The 17914-nt window shown below is 36.2% G+C and overlaps 1 protein-coding gene across 1 annotated transcript in view; it reads left to right on the forward strand.

Moving 5' to 3' along the window:
• Nucleotides 1-17914, forward strand: part of LOC122787163 (A disintegrin and metalloproteinase with thrombospondin motifs 10-like) — a 1217364-nt gene that overhangs the window by 770274 nt on the left and 429176 nt on the right. The window contains exons 10-11 of the mRNA XM_044053741.1: nt 7750-7896; nt 13780-13921. Coding sequence (XP_043909676.1) covers nt 7750-7896; nt 13780-13921 — 289 coding nt within the window. The remainder of the gene's footprint in view (nt 1-7749; nt 7897-13779; nt 13922-17914) is intronic.

A 17914-nucleotide genomic window follows, 5' to 3' on the forward strand; every position in this document is an offset into this window, starting at 1 on the left:
GGGGTAAAATAGCCAAGTAATGGTTCATTGGAATGGTTGCAGGGGGAGGCTCCATTCCACCATGATTTTGTGAGGGGGGGAAGGGTGGCAAACTCAAAGACAGCCCCGGCTGAACTATACTTCTCAACTGTCCAGATTTCTGCAGAATGAATAAATTTTTGCTTCTTATTTTTGGTTTGTTCCTCATAAAATTTGTGGTTTTCTGGCAAATCATTTAGTCACTAAATAATGAAAGACACTGAGTTTCAGACTTCATAACCTTCAAAAAAATGCATGCTAAAGCAAGTCCTGTTATTCTAGCAACTGACGCAGTTTATACAAGAGTAACTTTTAATACTGTTTATATGTTCCCCCAATATATTTGGCCTTGTCCAGATTTCCTGCATTAACAAGTTGAGAGGTACGTGCAAATAATTTGCTTTATAGAATTAGGCATATCCAAACCTCTCAACTGTCCCCGATTTTGGCTAAAAATGTTGCTGTTCCCCTAATAATCCCTTCCGCAAAATAGCAATTTTAGAAGAAAACGTTGAGGGTTTACAATTAATAAATAACTGTAATAATCAGAGTTATAGATTACTTTTATTTCAGAAATGCATGTAGATTATTTTATTTTGTCAGCTGCCCAAGTTAGCAGAACTAATATTAAAAATGTGTCCCTTCTTTGACAGGTTCCCAACTGTATTGTGTGGCTATTTTATATTTTTGCATCACATTTTTGGTCCTTTTTCATAAAATTGTGTTTTTTGGCAAATTAGTGGCAAATCATTAAAGACTGAAGTTAGAAAATAATGACAGACATTTGAGTTTTAGATTCCATACCCTTCAGAAAATTCATACTAATGCAATACACACTATTATATTATCTTTCTAAGTTTATAACAGCAATATTTAAAAATTGTCCTTATTTTTGGGGCTTTGTCTCACTTATATGTATGGCTTTGCCCAGGTTTCTTGCTCTGAGGTTGAGAGGGTATGAGAAATGTGTCAGGGCCATCACAGTCAGCCAGAGACATTTCAAATTGTGACATACTTGTAGCACCCCACTCCCCCATGTAGTGACTCTGGATGTGTCCAAGCAAGGCAATAAGCAGTTATGCAGTGTAAATGTGCAGAGTATCCCCCCATCCAAGGTAGACACAAGTACTACAGTGGCTTTTCATCTGGATCTGATTTTGCAGAATGTTCTGGTTCTGTCAAATTTTTATACTGTTGATTTATACTTATTATTATTCAGAAAGTGACTGTTGCTCTGTGTTTAAGTTGCAATGCTTTAATGACCATCAGGTAAGCTTGTCTGAGATTGTAAGATGCAAGTAAGCTTTAATAAGCATACTGTTAAAGAATTGCCAGCATTGAGAGCCTTTCTGTTGTTGCCATGCAGAGAATACTTGCATAACTAGATAATGTATAAGCCTTGGGTATTGAAATGCATATGACAGTATTTGTAATAAAACACAGGGTAACGTTATTTTAAGAACATCATTACATTTGTTGGAGACTTGCAGTCATCTTTGCAGACTTTACCTGTAAACCAAACAGAATGCCAATCTATTGTGTGTGGTCCATAACCTGTGCAGCAACCCTTTAAGCAATGTATCTTGAGCTTGTTTCTTGTTTGCTTTTCATTTTTTGCTTTGATTATGTTTTCCCCATGAAACAAGTAGACAGTTGTTGTCAGGCAGCAGGTCTTTTTCGGATAAGAAACATTTTTACAAGTGGGGGTATCACAGAGATTGCTACTTTCAGCATGTTACTTGATACTTTAATAAAGTTGAATATAAATTATACTTAGAACTGTAGTGAACGGATAAAGTGGTTTGAGTTGAGTGCTGCTTGTTTTTCTTATACCTGATTTTGACTGGAATTCCAGTAATGTATTTAAAAAGCAATTTATTTTTTCATGCCTCACAACCTTTTTGTTTCCATCTAGATATCAAGTAAGCTGTCATGCAGCCAATGCATTAAAATATTTTTTTTCTTCTACACTTCATTTTGTCTTGATTGGACTCTCATAATGATGGTTAGGCACCCAGGGCAGCATATTTAATTAAAGTTACAGTTTTTGTGGTTTTGAGCATAGCTCCTCTCATTTCTAGTTGGCTGCACCACTTCCCATTGACTCCACCCATTCAGCTGTTTCCTGCAGCCCCCTTTTGATTTGAAGTCACCAGCCGCCGCTGAGATTGTCTAACATCTGAGCCCCTTTTTCACTGATTATAATTCTATTCTGAAAATCTTTCTGATTAGAATAATCACACCTCTTTTGCCTGTTGGTTTGATGCTGTTCATCCTTAGTATCACACATTACCTCCTGTAGTCCTCATTTATATTCCTTTTATCTTCACCTCCTGCCAAAATATCAAACTGAGCCCTCCCTTTCCCACTTTCATGATGTTCAACTGCCCTTAACTGCATTCAGGAACTCCAACATTCTAAGTGATGGTAACCAGTCCCCCCCCCCCTTCACAGTGCCCACTTTCATACCCACCACACAGCCATCCTCACTGAGGAAGACAGTATCTGAACCTCTGTAGTATGAGCATGCAATATGCTGGAACATGGTGCTGCATCAGAAAGACTAACTTAGAATGTATTGGTATGTCACAATGGCAGCTCCCACCCAAGAGAAAATCCTTAGACATATTAAAAAAAGACTCTTGAGAACAGTTCTGCTATTACACATTAACATTATGTGTCTTCAAAACCTGTGCCCTATTAAGTGTTTTGAACTTATGAAACTCCTCAGTTTTTTATTCTCCTTCAGAAGAATCCCTCAAATACACAGAACATTCTGATACACAGGTCAGGTTCCTGTCTAATTCAAGAAAAATAATACGGATGAATGAAAAAGGATTAAACTGCATTCGACAAAACTATTTTTGTCTAGTGTGATGTTTACCTCTTTCTTCACTGTTGTGCGACCTTGGTGTATACACACACGCACACACACGCACACACACTCATCTATATATGTGTGTATATATATATATATATATATATATATATATATATATATATATATATGTGGGTCTACTTTGATTCACTCAAGTCGCTGAAAACTCATTTCACTGAATGTAAGTACTGTTGGGCAAATAAAACATATATGCCCTTTTCCCCACTGTAGTGCAATCCTGGAGTTAGTATATATAGTTAGGAGGTGATTTTGGTTTTATATTGTTAGCTTTCAATGAAATGAGATTCATAAATATAAAAGCTAAGTAGGTGGGTGGCTGTGCCCCCCACACACCCCTAATATATGTACATGTATATATATATATATATATATATATATATATATATATATATGTGTGTGTGTGTGTGTGTGTGTGTGTGTGTGTGTGTATTTTTTTTATTAATTTACAGGTAGTGACGTCCCTCCCATATGGGGGGTATAGGAGACATGCCCCTAAAAAAAAAAAGGTTCCTCAGAGATTTGGCAAAATAGTTTCCACAAACATCTTTTTAAATGTTTTATGTTTGCTGAAACTGTCTTTAGGTTCATAGGTAAATACTAGGCTATTAGTTTGCAGACTACTGCAAGCAAGTGAACAAACAGAGATCAGAATCAAACCTTGTATTTGTGAGGTAAAGACCTAAACCATTATTTTGGTGAGTCAACAAGAATCTCTGGCACAACTACAGAAATAGATATATGTACTTAGTGCAAGGCATATGCACTGACTATTACTGGCAATCACTCTTTAGTGATATACTGATTCCAGACTTCCTAGTATTCCACCTTCTAGCTTTTCGATATAAAATAAAATTAGCTAAAATTAGTTTCTAGTTGCTCTGGTGGTGTAGTGGGATAAAGCCCTGATTAACGCTGAGTCAACCAAAGTCCAATTAGCAGATTTGGTGACTAATGGAATGGCAAAGAGGGTAAGTATGCCCATCCCAGGGTGATTTGTAGCACTATGCAGTGGGGCAGTATGTTGATGTTGGCTCCTTTGTGGAATTGGGGTGGGGATCAGTACAGTCTGCCCAGTGTGCAACCCAAAGTGGCTGTTAGTGGACATGCTGGGTTAGCAAGCAGGGCAAGCTAAGATATAACCTCCCCCATCTAAATGTTTGACAGAATGATGGCCAGGATACCCTCAAACTCCTCACTGGACCTGGAATAAAATGATTATTAGTATCTTTGTTATCAGAGAATGGTAATCTGTGCCAGTCTATCCCCAGACTAAGTCCTTAACTAGCGCAGTGTAAAGGTTCTCATCTAAATAGTAGGGTACTAGCCGATATTCTTTCTTTTAACTAGTCTGTAAAAAGTACTTAAGAAAAACATGCTTAGCCACTCTGGTGACATAGAGGGGTAAAGTCTTGATTATGGCTCAGCCAATCTGGGTTTGAGTAATTGTCCAAGCAGTTAATAGAGTGGCAGGGAAGGGATGGGCATGTCCATCCTACAAGGGACAACATTTGTGGATAAGCCCCTGAACAGGAGGCATTCTCCAAAGAGGGGAGCTGCCCTCAGATGTAATGAACAAGTGTATGAGGTGATGAAAGGGAGTGGGTAGGGCATAACAATAAAATCCCCCACCCTGACAGAAGCACAGATAAGCCAAGCACTCAGGATGGCTTTAGGCTCCATGACTGGCCCCAGCAAACTGGGGTAAATCGGGGGGTATGACATTAACTGGTAGACCTGACATGGAGGTGGGGCACTGGTGACATTGCTGCTAACAATGAGGTCTGATGGGATCAAAACATTAAAAATAAATAAATAAAATGAAACTAGATGGTGGCATAGAGAAACATAAAATGTACTTATATGCTATTAAAACAAAGTACATTCACTGTATACAGAGGCAATGAACAACACAGCTAGTGCTTTAAGCATAATGTTTAGTATCATACTCATTATTCACTATGGCAACAACATTATCTGATAATTCCATTGATCTGAGGAAGCCCAGTTTATCTTGGGGGAAAGTGCTCATCAGAATTGAACTTCTGCCTGTTTGGATGTTCTTTCAATAATATCTCAGATAAAGAAGAAATGACCACTGGGAAGTCCTAGTAAAAGGATTGATAAAAATAGCTTACTCTGAAGACAGCAAAACATGTATTTTACTGGACTATGGAGTGTGGCATTGGAAAATACAACTGCCAGTCCTTAAGTACTGACTTAGAATCCACTTGCAAGAGGCAATTAGCTTTCCAGCCCTGATTGCTTTTGTAGCTCTTGATATATTTTTTTAAATGTTTCTTTCATCAGGCGCTAGAAGAAAATCAAACCTTTACGCCGTGTTCCAAGCCACATTTTCTCTTTCTTCCTCCCACCACGTACTAAAGAAATTTGAAAATTGAAACTTTTTAGCATGACTGTCTTTGATGTGACTCCAATGACTTGCCCTTATGAGACATTTGAAGTGGTTGCAGTGGAAGTAAATATGTTTACTTTTTAAAGTAAGTATTTAATAATTTGCTTTTTATTGTGGCAAATGTTCATGAGAGGTGTACTTAGAGTAATTTCCAGTATATTTCACCTTCAGAGTATGACCAGATATCATGCCCAAAGTAATCTAAAGTTAAATAATTTAATAATAAATTAATTGGTATAACATATTAGTTTGTGTTTCCAGATGTACTGTAAACATATCAGGAAAATTCAAATGTCTTTAGGTTACAAGATGAACTTTAAAGACTTGAATTGTTTGGAAAATATTGCTACTGTACTGGTAATTTGAAGGCAGTGACTCATTTTTAAAATGTTTTAAAACAATCTTCAGAGTGTTCTCAGAGGCTCCAAGAAATTCAAGTGAATGATCATTTTAGTTTACTTTAGGTCAACGTTTTCCCTTGTAAATTAGTGATGAAAATAAATTTTATGCATATCTCTGCAACCAGTTATCCAACTCTTACAAGATGTAGCTTACTTCTTTCCTTTGCTAGTATTAGACTCTACCCATTTATCAGAAATAAAACATGAGCACATACCTCTAAACTTCTTAGTACAAGAAATCTTGACAAAGCCTGACAAAATGCTTGGACAAAAGCCCAAAATATAGACAGATTTTAAATACTGCTGTGATAAACTTAGAAAGTTGCTAGAGTAACAGGATTTGTTTTAACATGCATTTTATGAAGGATTTGAAGTCTAAAACTCAAATGTATGTCATTATTTAGTGACTTCGATCCTCAGATCATCCCACTTATTTGCCAGAAAAACACAAATTTTTATGAGGAACAGACCAAAAGTATGAGCCAACAATCTGGACATTCTGCAAAATATGGACAGCTGAGAGGTATGCGTATCTCTTACTATGTAAACTTTTTGAAATAACATACGACACTGATATTCTTAACTGCATTCATATAATTATCAGATATAACGGTGTACAACAACTGTCTGGTCTTCTATTGTTGTCCCTATGTTTATCCAACCCATTTTGTGTATTGCTAATGTTAGTGAATATTTACTAGTCTTGCAATAAAGTGATATTCTTTGCTTATCAAAGAATACATACATATGCACACAAGCCATATTGCCATACTAATATTTATTTTGTCCATAATATCAGGATGCGGGAGCTTGTTACCAACTAACATCTGTGACAATGAGTTATTGGAAAAGGAAATAAGTGAAATGCATCATCAACTGTCAAGGGTGTTGCATTTCAAATCTGTAAGTAAAGTGCAACTCATGGAGATGACTTCTTTTCTAGGAAAGTAAAAATCTGGGGTTATAAAAATAACTATAGAGAAGGGTAAATGAAGTTCATGTGAGCACTAGACAAATGTCTAGTTTGGGTATTAGACCCTTCCTTTTGTTGGTATCCCAATGGGGTTACTCATAATGTTGGGCTGAGCACCTTTACTGCATCACGTGTAATGCCTTGCTGTAGACCATAACATATTGAAAGTTTGAAGACATAATCCATTAAATAAGCTCTAGATAAAAAAAACTATATATATATATATATATATATATATATATATATATATATATATATATATATATATATAAAAGCTCTAAAGTCAATTAAAATTTAGTTACCCTATTTCAAATCAGTAAAACAGTGGAATCACAGTTCTTTGATTCCCCAGCTATAAACACACAAACAATGATTTCCAATTTCATCACTAAATAGACAAGGTAATTTTTCCACATAGTGTTTTATTATAGCTTCAGCTCCATGGTCATTAATATAAAGAGAAACATATGTTTATTTGCTTCACATAATTGGAAGAGTGATTGCAAACTGCCTACTTTCTTATAAATTATTTCATCTTATTGTCATCTGTCTGGAAATACCACAGCAGAAAATGGCATCTGTTTCATACCCCCAACATATAAGGTGTTATTTCAGTAAAGTAAATTTTTAAAGGTTTCTACAGGGTCCTATGACTACTTGTTAAAGGAAAAGTGTGCTTTTGGAGAAGCAGTTCTGTCAAAGTATTGCAAAGTTCTCTCTATCTATATACTTGTTCACTTTTCAGTCTGGCATGTTATAGCACTGAAACAGAATATGAAATTTAACCTAGAATTGTATCTCTACCCATCTCGGGGTGTATTAATTCCTTAAACTGCAACATAACAAAAGGGCTTAATTATGCAGTAATTTTCCAACCCGCTGCCCACTTGCCCATGCATGTGTATTTGTGTCCGTTTCTACATGTCTGTGTTTTCTTTGTGTCATGATATGATAATACTGTTCATGCATAATGTGTCTAGAAAGCATATAGATAATGTTGCCTGAATTTAATTGATTCATTAATGTTTTTCTAACTTGTTTGCAGATTTGGGATGAACCATGATGGCATCGGTAATATATGCGGTGCCAGGGCACAAGAGACCGCAAAATTGATGGCTGCCCACATTACAATGAAAACAAACCCATTTGTCTGGTCCATCTGCAGCCGAGACTACATCACCAAATTTCTAGAGTAAGAACTAAATCATATAACATTCCCTTTATTAGAAAATTTCTTGGATAAGGTCCTGTTAATAAAAACTGGCATCTGTTTTTCCATCCTTACTGATTTTTTCAAATTATAAATTGTAATAAAAGGATAACTTTGTAACCGTACATTTGGAAGCACTGTTTTTCATATTTAATATGAGCTCCAAACATAAGCAAGATTCTAAGAAAATGATATCTGAACTGAAAAGTATGTAAATACAACTTTTACCATTCATACCAACGTACTGCTGCTTCATCTGCAGCAAAAGATTAAGAAAATGGGGAGCAGTTATCTTTTCCAGTGTCGTTGGCAAAAGCTGGCAAAAAATCTCACATTGGCAAATTTGTTACTTTTTTAAAGTATTTACATCATAGATATACAGGCTGCCTATTTTAAGTGTGAGACCAAATGGTATGAGTTCAGACATCTTGAAAAATAAAGCATGATCCATCAAATAATGATGCATTTGGAAACCCACTGTTTGCCCCTTGACCTCCCATATTCCTGTAACTTTCATGTACTTGACTATAAAGATCACATGCACCCAAATAAATAAAGTTGAAGGTGTCATCCAGTGCAAGGGTAATGGAATAATTTTTTGTTTTGTTTTTTTGTCCTCTTATTGAGAGTCAGATCATGTACTGCTTGGTTTGCTTCCTTATTTTCTGTGTCTTATGGTCCAGTATACCCCCACCCCAGACTAGAGTCTGCTAGACCCTTCTACTGCTGACGTATTAGACATCTCTTAATTAGATATCACTTACTATAATATTTATATATATATATATATATATATATATCCATGTATGCACATATGTGAATGTGTACACACACACATACATACATATATATATATATATATATATATATATATATATATATATATATATATATATATACATAGGTTCATAAGTAGGTACTAGGCTATTGGCCCTAGGGCTTATATAAGCCTAGCCAAATGGTACCCTGGCTTTTGCCACCCAAGAAAATTATTTTTCCTGTGCCCCTGTCAAGCAGATCCACAGAAGTGATCCCCGAGGTGAATTTCCTATCTCCCATCCAATCATCAAGATTTTTCTTGAAGAGTGCTAATGAGGAGGTTTGTTTGATACAGATAGGTCGTTTGTTCCAGAGTATGGGAAGTCTCTGAGACAGGAATCTATCCCTCCAGCATGTTCTGGTTATTGTGGTGACAAGGCTTAGATCCCTAGAGCGTGTAGCTCAGAGAGATTGGGATTTATTTACATGGAGCATGTCCAACAGCTCTGGGTTTGACATAGCTTTGTATGTTAGGCCGAGATTGCCTCTGAGTAGGCGATATGCGACAGACTAAAGCTGGAGTTTTTTGAGACGGTCTGCATAGGGCATCTGTTTGAGGCCGGTAATCCTCTTTGTGAGGTATTTCTGTGGCCTTTCCTGTTGTTGTAGATGTCTTGCGAGGTACATACCAAAAGGGGTGTTGTACTCTATAATGGGTCTAATGAGTGATGAGTAAAGGGGAACAATTACCTCTTTTTTTCCTGGATGAGAAACCTTTTGTGATGAGGTGTGCCACATAGAAGGATTTCCTGACTACTGTGGCGATGTGATTATCAAAGGAGAGACTACTGTCCACCTGTGTCCCAAGGTCTCTTATCACACTTACAGTGTTAAATAGACTACCGCCTATGTGGCAGTTCATGGGTACAGAGTTTTTACCAAAGGGGATGACAATGCACTTTTTGGCATTGAACTTGAGGCCATGGCTTTGACACCAGGCATCTGTCTCAGTGAGGCCCTTTTGTAGGATATCCACATTGTTAGGAGATTTGATTATGGGTCCTAGTTTGCAGTCATCTATATGTTTATAGTCATATATATGGATCTACCTGAGAAGGCCGAAAACTCACAACAATGACAACAAAATTACCGACACCACAACACCGAAAATGCAGAAGCCTGAAAATTGAAAAGCCTGACATACCATAATGCTGACAGAAAACAAAACAGGCATATAATCCCATCTATAATCAATACAGAAGTAATAGAAGCATTGTAGCGTCATCCACACATTAACATATTCACTAGGAGGTGCTAATAACTAATTAGTTGTAACTTCTAATAGTAACCACCCTGACACCTGAAAAGTTAACCTCAGCTGGTCATGAGTGTGCTATGCACCGAAGATAACATGGCAGATTCTGAAGAACCAGCACCAGGAGTGCTAGGAGACATATATAATACAGTAAAATCGCAAAAGGGGAAGGACATCCTAGTAATAGACTCTTACCTCTACCATTTGGAAAGGACCCGACACAGCAAGAGGTACTGGGGATGCAAATATAAAAGCACTGAGGCTTGTCGAGGCAGAGCTGTAACCACCCTAATGCCAGACGGTGATAAACTTGACAAATCAGTAGCCCACAACCATACTGCAGATCCTGGTGAACTACAGAGGTACATAGTCTGTAGTGATTTGAAAAGTAGAGACACATCGTGTCTAATAGTTGAAGATGCACTAGCATCATCTTCCCTATGCATGATACACTCGGTTTCACATGGATGGGCTCTATTACAGCAGGTGAACCATATCAGATGTCAAAAGTGTGGATTAAGTACAAGAGACGAGTTGACACTATTAAACATAGACTTCAAGAAGTACCATCTGAAATCTGGTAATTTCATAAGTAAAGCAATGTCAGATCCCACTACTGAAACCACTGTTGTAGTGTTTACCGCAGTAAATGATTTTCATGACTTAAGCCATGCCACCATCTAGCTCATGGATGGTACATTCTTTGCAAAGGGTGTGACTATTCGACAATTATATAGCATTCAGGCATTGGTTAAGTACGGCACACATAGTAAATCTATACCCCTACTATATGCGCTCATGTCAAAAACGTCACTGAAGGCATACAATTATCTGTGGCATAGCATATTCTTCTTGCTTACAGATAATAGATTTGACATACAACTCAGATTTGTTCTCTGCGATTTTGAAATAGCTGCACTCAAAAGTATCAGACTAAGCATTCCTGGTGCATGGTCAAAGGGTTGTTTAATTCACTTTGGCCAGAATATCTGGTTTAAAGTACAGTCATTAGGTCTGGCTTCTGTTGCATTAGCATTTTTAAAGGAAGACGAAAACATTCAACGAACTATGGAAATCCTTAAATATTTTTCTGATTGGTATATTTTTGGAAAGAGGAGACGCTTTCATACTAGAACCAGTGCTACAATAAGGTTTCCGACACGCTTTCCAATATCTTTGGAATGTGAGTGATTTAAATGAGTTGTGTTTACTGCGGACCCAGAACACAGTGGAGGCATGGCATAGCAGGCCGAAATGTCTCCTAGGAGACAGGGGAACTAATCTGAGATACCTGTTACACACATGTTGGTACGGGAACAAAACCGTGTGGACGAGCTCAGGATACTGATGTCTACAGGCTGCGTACCTTTTCCAAAGAAGAGAAGTTGATTGCTAGACACCAGCAGTTTCAAACTGTATTACTCAGTAAGGAGCAGTGCACACCCTTATGTTTCATTAAAGCTATAGCAAGGCTTTTGAGAATGTAACAGCAAGGTCCTGCATAGTAGTACGTTACACACTTCTTGTGCGTAAATATAATTGGCTATTCGGTTTCCCATTGTTAGCACTTCAAATCTGTTGATTCATTTCACTTGTTAAAGGGGTTTAGTATAACGTGCAAGTACTGTTGGAAATACTGTGTCCCACAGTCCAGTCTTCCATGCCTGCTAGTGGAGTTTCATTCATAATTCTACATGCTTCTTTTATCACAGTAATGGTTGCAGCATACTCTGCACTGATTTGTCGGTGTTTTGGCTGTCGGTGTTTACACTTGTCGGCTATTTGTACTGTCGGCTTTCTGGCATTGGTTATCTTGTTGCTGGTGTTTTCAGATGACGGCCTTCTCAGGTAGATCCATATATATATATATATAATGTGTGTGTGTGTGTGTGTGTGTGAGCCATTATTTTAATTGACTGTTTTAATATGTAAATCTGTTTAGTCAACATACTTTGGCCAACCGATAGTCGACAGTAGTGTAAGATCACTACATTTCCAGAATGGAGAATATCCCCTATTCCTAGTGCTGTCCGATCATGGAGTTAGGCTATATATATGTAGCAGGTAGTGGTCTTAGCCTCCCATATAAGGTATTCAGAGGGGCTTGCCCCCTGGGAAAATGGTTATGACTCAGAGCATGCGAATTGCACTGTCACCATTTATCTCTTAATTATTTTCTGCCAGTGCTGAGAATATTAATTTCTTAGTGTTCCAGTATTTTACATATTGCCATATGAAAGTACTAGGATAGCTGCCCTTGCAGGCCATTTTACACCTGGCCAGTTTCCTTTTTTGTGCTTAAAATTACATCACATTTCATTATAGATTGTCCTTACCCGTCCCATGATCAATATTTATATATTATGCATATGAGAATAGCATTAGTTGTACAGGGGGCTGTCCCGGGGTAAATTTTCTGTTTCCCATTCTTAGATCTAAATTACACTTGAATATGAATAGGGATGAACTTTATTTTATGTGGATGGGGATTATATAATATAATATAATATAATAATATATTATGCACACACACACACACACACACACACACACACACACATACATAAAAAAACAGGTAAACTTGGTGTTTCATGAGTAATGATGTTACTGGCTGAAACTGGAGGTGAATCTCATAAAGTTCAGTTAAGAGAAAAAGTGCTCATCTATTAAGTGTTTTTATTTTCAATTAAGAAGTATTGATTTCTAAATAAAATATAAACACTTGATTATTTTAATGTCTCAGATGAACTTATCTACAATTACTGGTAGTTTTGCCAGTAGTTTAATATTTTTCCATATTGGTAGGAGAACCAATAATCTGTTTTTTTTATGCATATGTATATCTATCTATATCTATACATGTATGTAGATATATAGGCATAGATATATACACACACACACACACACACTGGGCAGCCACAGAAGTCCATGCAATTGTTTAATATATCATTACATACAACATTTAGTGCCTTGGCTATTGCAGTCTTAGAGTAAAAACAGTAAATGCCCAACATTCCTAATAGATAATAGATGCACATTCTGTTACTTAGTTGTTGGATATATGTCAGAAGTTCCAAGACAGTTGTAAGGAACAAAAGCACTCAAAAACATTTGTTCAATAAATATATTACACTGACTATCAGTTTTCAGCATGACCTTTTTTAATATTATGATTTTGTCTCCATACTGTGCAGGTGCAGGTTTGCCTGATTCTTTAACTGAATTATAATGGGCAGAGGTCACTTCTTCAAATATTTTAGTTTTTTTATTTTATTTAACATTTGTTAATCGGGAAAGTCTGACTAGGAACAGAGCCTATTTTCAGTGGAGGCCTGGGGAGAAACAGTCCAGATGCATGTCTTTGGAATGTGGGAGGAAACCAGAGTACCTGGATGAAACCCACACGAACATAGGGAGGACATGCAGACTCCACACAGAAGACACCCCAGCTGAGAATCAAACCAGAGAACATCTTGCTGTGAGTCGACAACGTTAACCACTGCATCACTGCAAAACGCATAGGGCTCCAAACATTTTCTGAGGCTCCAGCATCTTTCTTCTGTTTTTGTAAATGTCAAAACAGAAAAAACATACTAAGGGAAAATTGAGGAAGACTCCATATGTTGTAGAACAGACTGATTGCATGGCACTTAGAAATTAATTGTCTTAATGTTATACAGAAGTCAAAATTTCTATTTCAAATGAAAATGTTCTGTATTTTCAACACATTACCAGCAATGCAGCTCTGTCTCACTTCAGTTTTTCTTATTTTCTGCTTTTTGTTTTTATAGCTCAGGAATAGGATCCTGTTTGGACAATCCTCCTCCCAAGCAAGATTTCTTCTACCCAACTGTTGCACCAGGACAAGCATATGATGCAGATGAACAATGCCGATTCCAGTATGGGGTCAAGTCCCGCCAGTGTAAATACGGGGTAGAGATATTCCTGCTTCATTTTTGTGTGTTAAACAGGAATGCAAATGTACTTTGTTGTAGCCTGTGAAATCTTTAGTCAGGGTCATAGCCAAGAAAACTATCCTTTTGTGTGGCTTTTTATATTAGTGGGGGTGAACGTAAATAATATTTAGAATGTTTGCAAATTTCTCAAGTTTTAGTTTCTCAATGCATTTGTAGATTTCTCTGTCTACTATTAATAATTCAGATTTTACTTATTAAAGGCTCTTGTAATATAGTGAAACAGAATTAAAACTTTAAGAAGGACCTGTGCATTTTATTAGAGCTCTACACTACAGAATTCTACTGGTTTAGTAATGGAATAACAGTATGTCCCCTCAACATCACTTATGTAATAGATGTGGGACTTTATCCATTCCTTTATCAAAGAAATATCTTCTCTCCCAAAAGGTGTATGTGTGGTGTGTGTATGCATGCAAGTCATACCTCTCAACTATATGGATTTTCGCAGTATGTCCAGATTTGAGCCACATATTTTTGGACCATTTTTCATAAAAAATGTATTTTTCAGGAAAATAAATGGTAAATCATTAAAAATTTAAGTTAGAAAGTTGATAGAATAACAGGCTTTGCCATTAGCATGGATTTTCTGAACGGTATGAATTCTGAAACTCAAATGCCTGTCATTATTTATTAAGTTTTCAAGAGCAATATTTAAAAATCGTCCCTATTTTTGGGCCTTTGTCCCACATTTTATTACTTTGTCCAGATTTCTTGTTACAAAAGGTTGAGAGGTATGATGTATGTGTGTTTAGTGGGTGTCTATTGGTATGACCAATTCCTTCTCCATTTTGTTAAGTGGCTCCCAATAAGTAATAAGAAGGCATGTGATCTTGAGGTGATTGAGATGGTAGGCTATAGGAAATTTAGTGCAATAACAGGAAATTACTTTATTGTTGTACTTAACCAGCAACCATTATGATTTAAACTCTCTTGTGGCCTCTATAAGACATCCCCAATGTATGTATCCTTCTTTGAATAATGCCTGAGATCACTGGTGTAACCACAAGTTCCTCATTCTAAAAAAAGGGGGGTGTCAGGTTTAAGCAATATCGGTGATAAACTCTTGTTCTTCAGGACTGAGTTTTCCTGATGAACAATGGATTAATTATGAGTATGAGATTCAAAATAAAGGAATGTAATTTTCCATGGATATTTTAGATACTAGACTGTTGAAAGGCTATGCAGTCATGTCCATCAGGTTAACAAGATTGTCTTTCACATTTCTGAATGTGAGGCAGGTGACCCCCTTAATTTTTAAAGGCTATGAGTGACCTCATTGAACAAGATGTTTTCCAAAGAACTCTTAAGTCAAACTGTACTTGAGCTATTGTTCCTGATAGATGATGGTTGTGAGTTTCGATATACTGACTACTGTGATATCATGAATTTGATACTGAACATGCGTTCTTCCACCTGCAGCCTCGATCGAGGATAAACAAGATTGGCTTAACTTAATCTAGATGTTCTATGGCCAGTTTATTCTCCAGATCTAGAATAGACAAGACTGTCTTGACTTAGACTAGATGTTCTCTGCCAGGTTATTCTCCAGATCCAGTATAAATAAGATTGGCTTAACTTACTATAGATGTTCTATGTCCAGATTATTCTCCAGATTGTGAGATCCTTCATTTTAAACAGTCATAACTCGGGTACATGCAAAGTCATGCATAGACTTCTTCAGTCTCAAGAATCGCCATCTTATCTGTAACCTGACAGATACTGACAGCTAAAAAAGAAAAAAAACTAACATGCAACAGGGTAAAACAATTTAACTGGCCAACTAAAAAGTTACAGATAAAAATGGATTTATCTTCTGGACTGTAGTTATACTTCATCTGGAGCTGACAAGTTGTGATGCAAAGAAGTAAATTAGAAGCCACTCTTATTAACAGAATAATGAGACTACTGGTTGTATGTATTCTAATCCAAACATTTGGTTTATCCAAGTGGTCTGCCAAATTCACACCCAAACAAAGCAACAAGAAACTGTTGTTGTGAGATAATGTAAGTTGAATCTCAATGTGTCAGACAGATATGGTTATACAGAAAATATGAAGATAAAGGATGCATATATGATAAACAATAATACATTAAATCACTAGATGCATTTTGTAAATTCTTAAAATTAAAGGGTAAAGGGGGTTAGCATAATGGTTAAGGTGTTTACCTTAAAGATACAAGGTACGTAGTTTAATTCTCACCATTGAGGGAAATTGGCTAGTCTTAAAATAGCCCACAAGGGCAACTAGCCTAGAACTTGCCTATGAACCTATAATAAAAAACACATTATATGTGATTATTTATAGGGCATATAAAGCTAAAATACTCCCACTTAAGAAGATATTTATGCCAATTGTTGAAATATAAATAGTGTACTGGGAGGAAACCTAACAACCCTGTTTTTTATCAACTTTAACTATGTTGAAACAATGTATTAGTTTAAATTTAAAAAAGGTTTCTGGTGTACCCTATAGTAGCCCCCTTGTAATGCCCTTACAGAGATCTCATTTCCCGAGTGGTTAGGCAGAGGATAATGCTCCAATGGTTTAGAAATCGTTTTATGAGTCATGGGATCTTTGAGAAGTCATCCATTTATGGAAAATTTATCCTTTCTCAGCTGCATATTCAGTTTGCAGGCACCTCAAGCACTGAAGAACATGAACCCTCCCCCCATCTTAGCTATAACTAACATTGTTTTACTCAGAAATGTTTGTTTTGCAATGTAGGTATACAATTCAAAGTGTAAATAAGCTCATATAGGATGATTGTACGGTCTTATACCCTAACCAATAGTGCTGTTATGTCTGGGTAAAAATGTATTCTTACAGTATGACTTTAAAGTTAAGAGATTATTTAAAGACAATAAAGGAAAATTTAATTAAATGCATTGTCCTCAATATTTAATAATTTTTCGGAGCTGGTCTATTTTATGTCTGGGTAAAAATTTATTCTAATCAGTATGACTTTAAAGTTAAGAGATTATTTAAAGACAGTAACGGAAAATTTAATTAAATGCATTATCCTTAATACTTAATAATTTTTCGGAGCTGGTCTATTTTATGTCTGGGTAAAAATTTATTCTTAACAGTATGACTTTAAAGTTAAGAGATTATTTAAAGACAGTAATGGAAAATTTAATTAAATGCATTATCCTCAATACTTAATAATTTTTCTGAGCTGGTCTATTTTATGTCTGGGTAAAAATTTATTAACAGTATGACTTTAAAGTTAAGATATTATTTAAAGACAGCAAGGGAAAATTTAATTACATACACTGTCCTCAATACTTAATTTTTCAGAGCTGGTCTATTTCAGTCTGGCATGTACTTATTGGTGGCAGTCTGTTTTGTTTAGTTTTCTATTTATAATACAGAAGCTGATCCCTTTGGTAGTGGAACTCCACAGTCAGCTTTCCCCCGTGCTCCCAAACACAGCCCTCAATGCAAAAGATATGCTTCTCTGTCTGCTTCATTTGAATTTGAATACTTGCAGTAGTACAATGACCTTTACAATAATTAATAGACATCTTGTCATTATTAAAATGAGAACTCTTCATTTAGAGGCATTTTAGCTGTACATAGGATTCCTAAAAATAAACATCTCTAAGTTGCTATCTTTTCAGTGTCCATGCAGTCAAGAAAGGAATCACTGGAATCCAAATATTCCAGGGAGAGTTCTATTGATGGGTAAAGATTTTTAAGTCCCTGGTGAAATTTCCCAACTATATTTAAGTACTTAGTCCAAATTATGAATAAATTCTCAGCATAATGGAAATATTCAAGTAGTTTGTGTATTTAATGCCTTAGGAAGTCCTTTTCCCACTATACTATGTAATGTTGATATTACGAGAATTGCAATGGTTAACAAGATGACTCTACAGTATAAGCACATAATGATTCCCATTAAAACAGTAGATATGAATCGGATTAAACTGAATGAACTGTACATC

This window comes from Protopterus annectens, chromosome 13.part0 (genome assembly GCF_019279795.1).
Source record: "Protopterus annectens isolate FY-2018-M chromosome 13.part0, PAN1.0, whole genome shotgun sequence".
Lineage (NCBI taxonomy): Eukaryota > Metazoa > Chordata > Ceratodontiformes > Protopteridae > Protopterus > Protopterus annectens.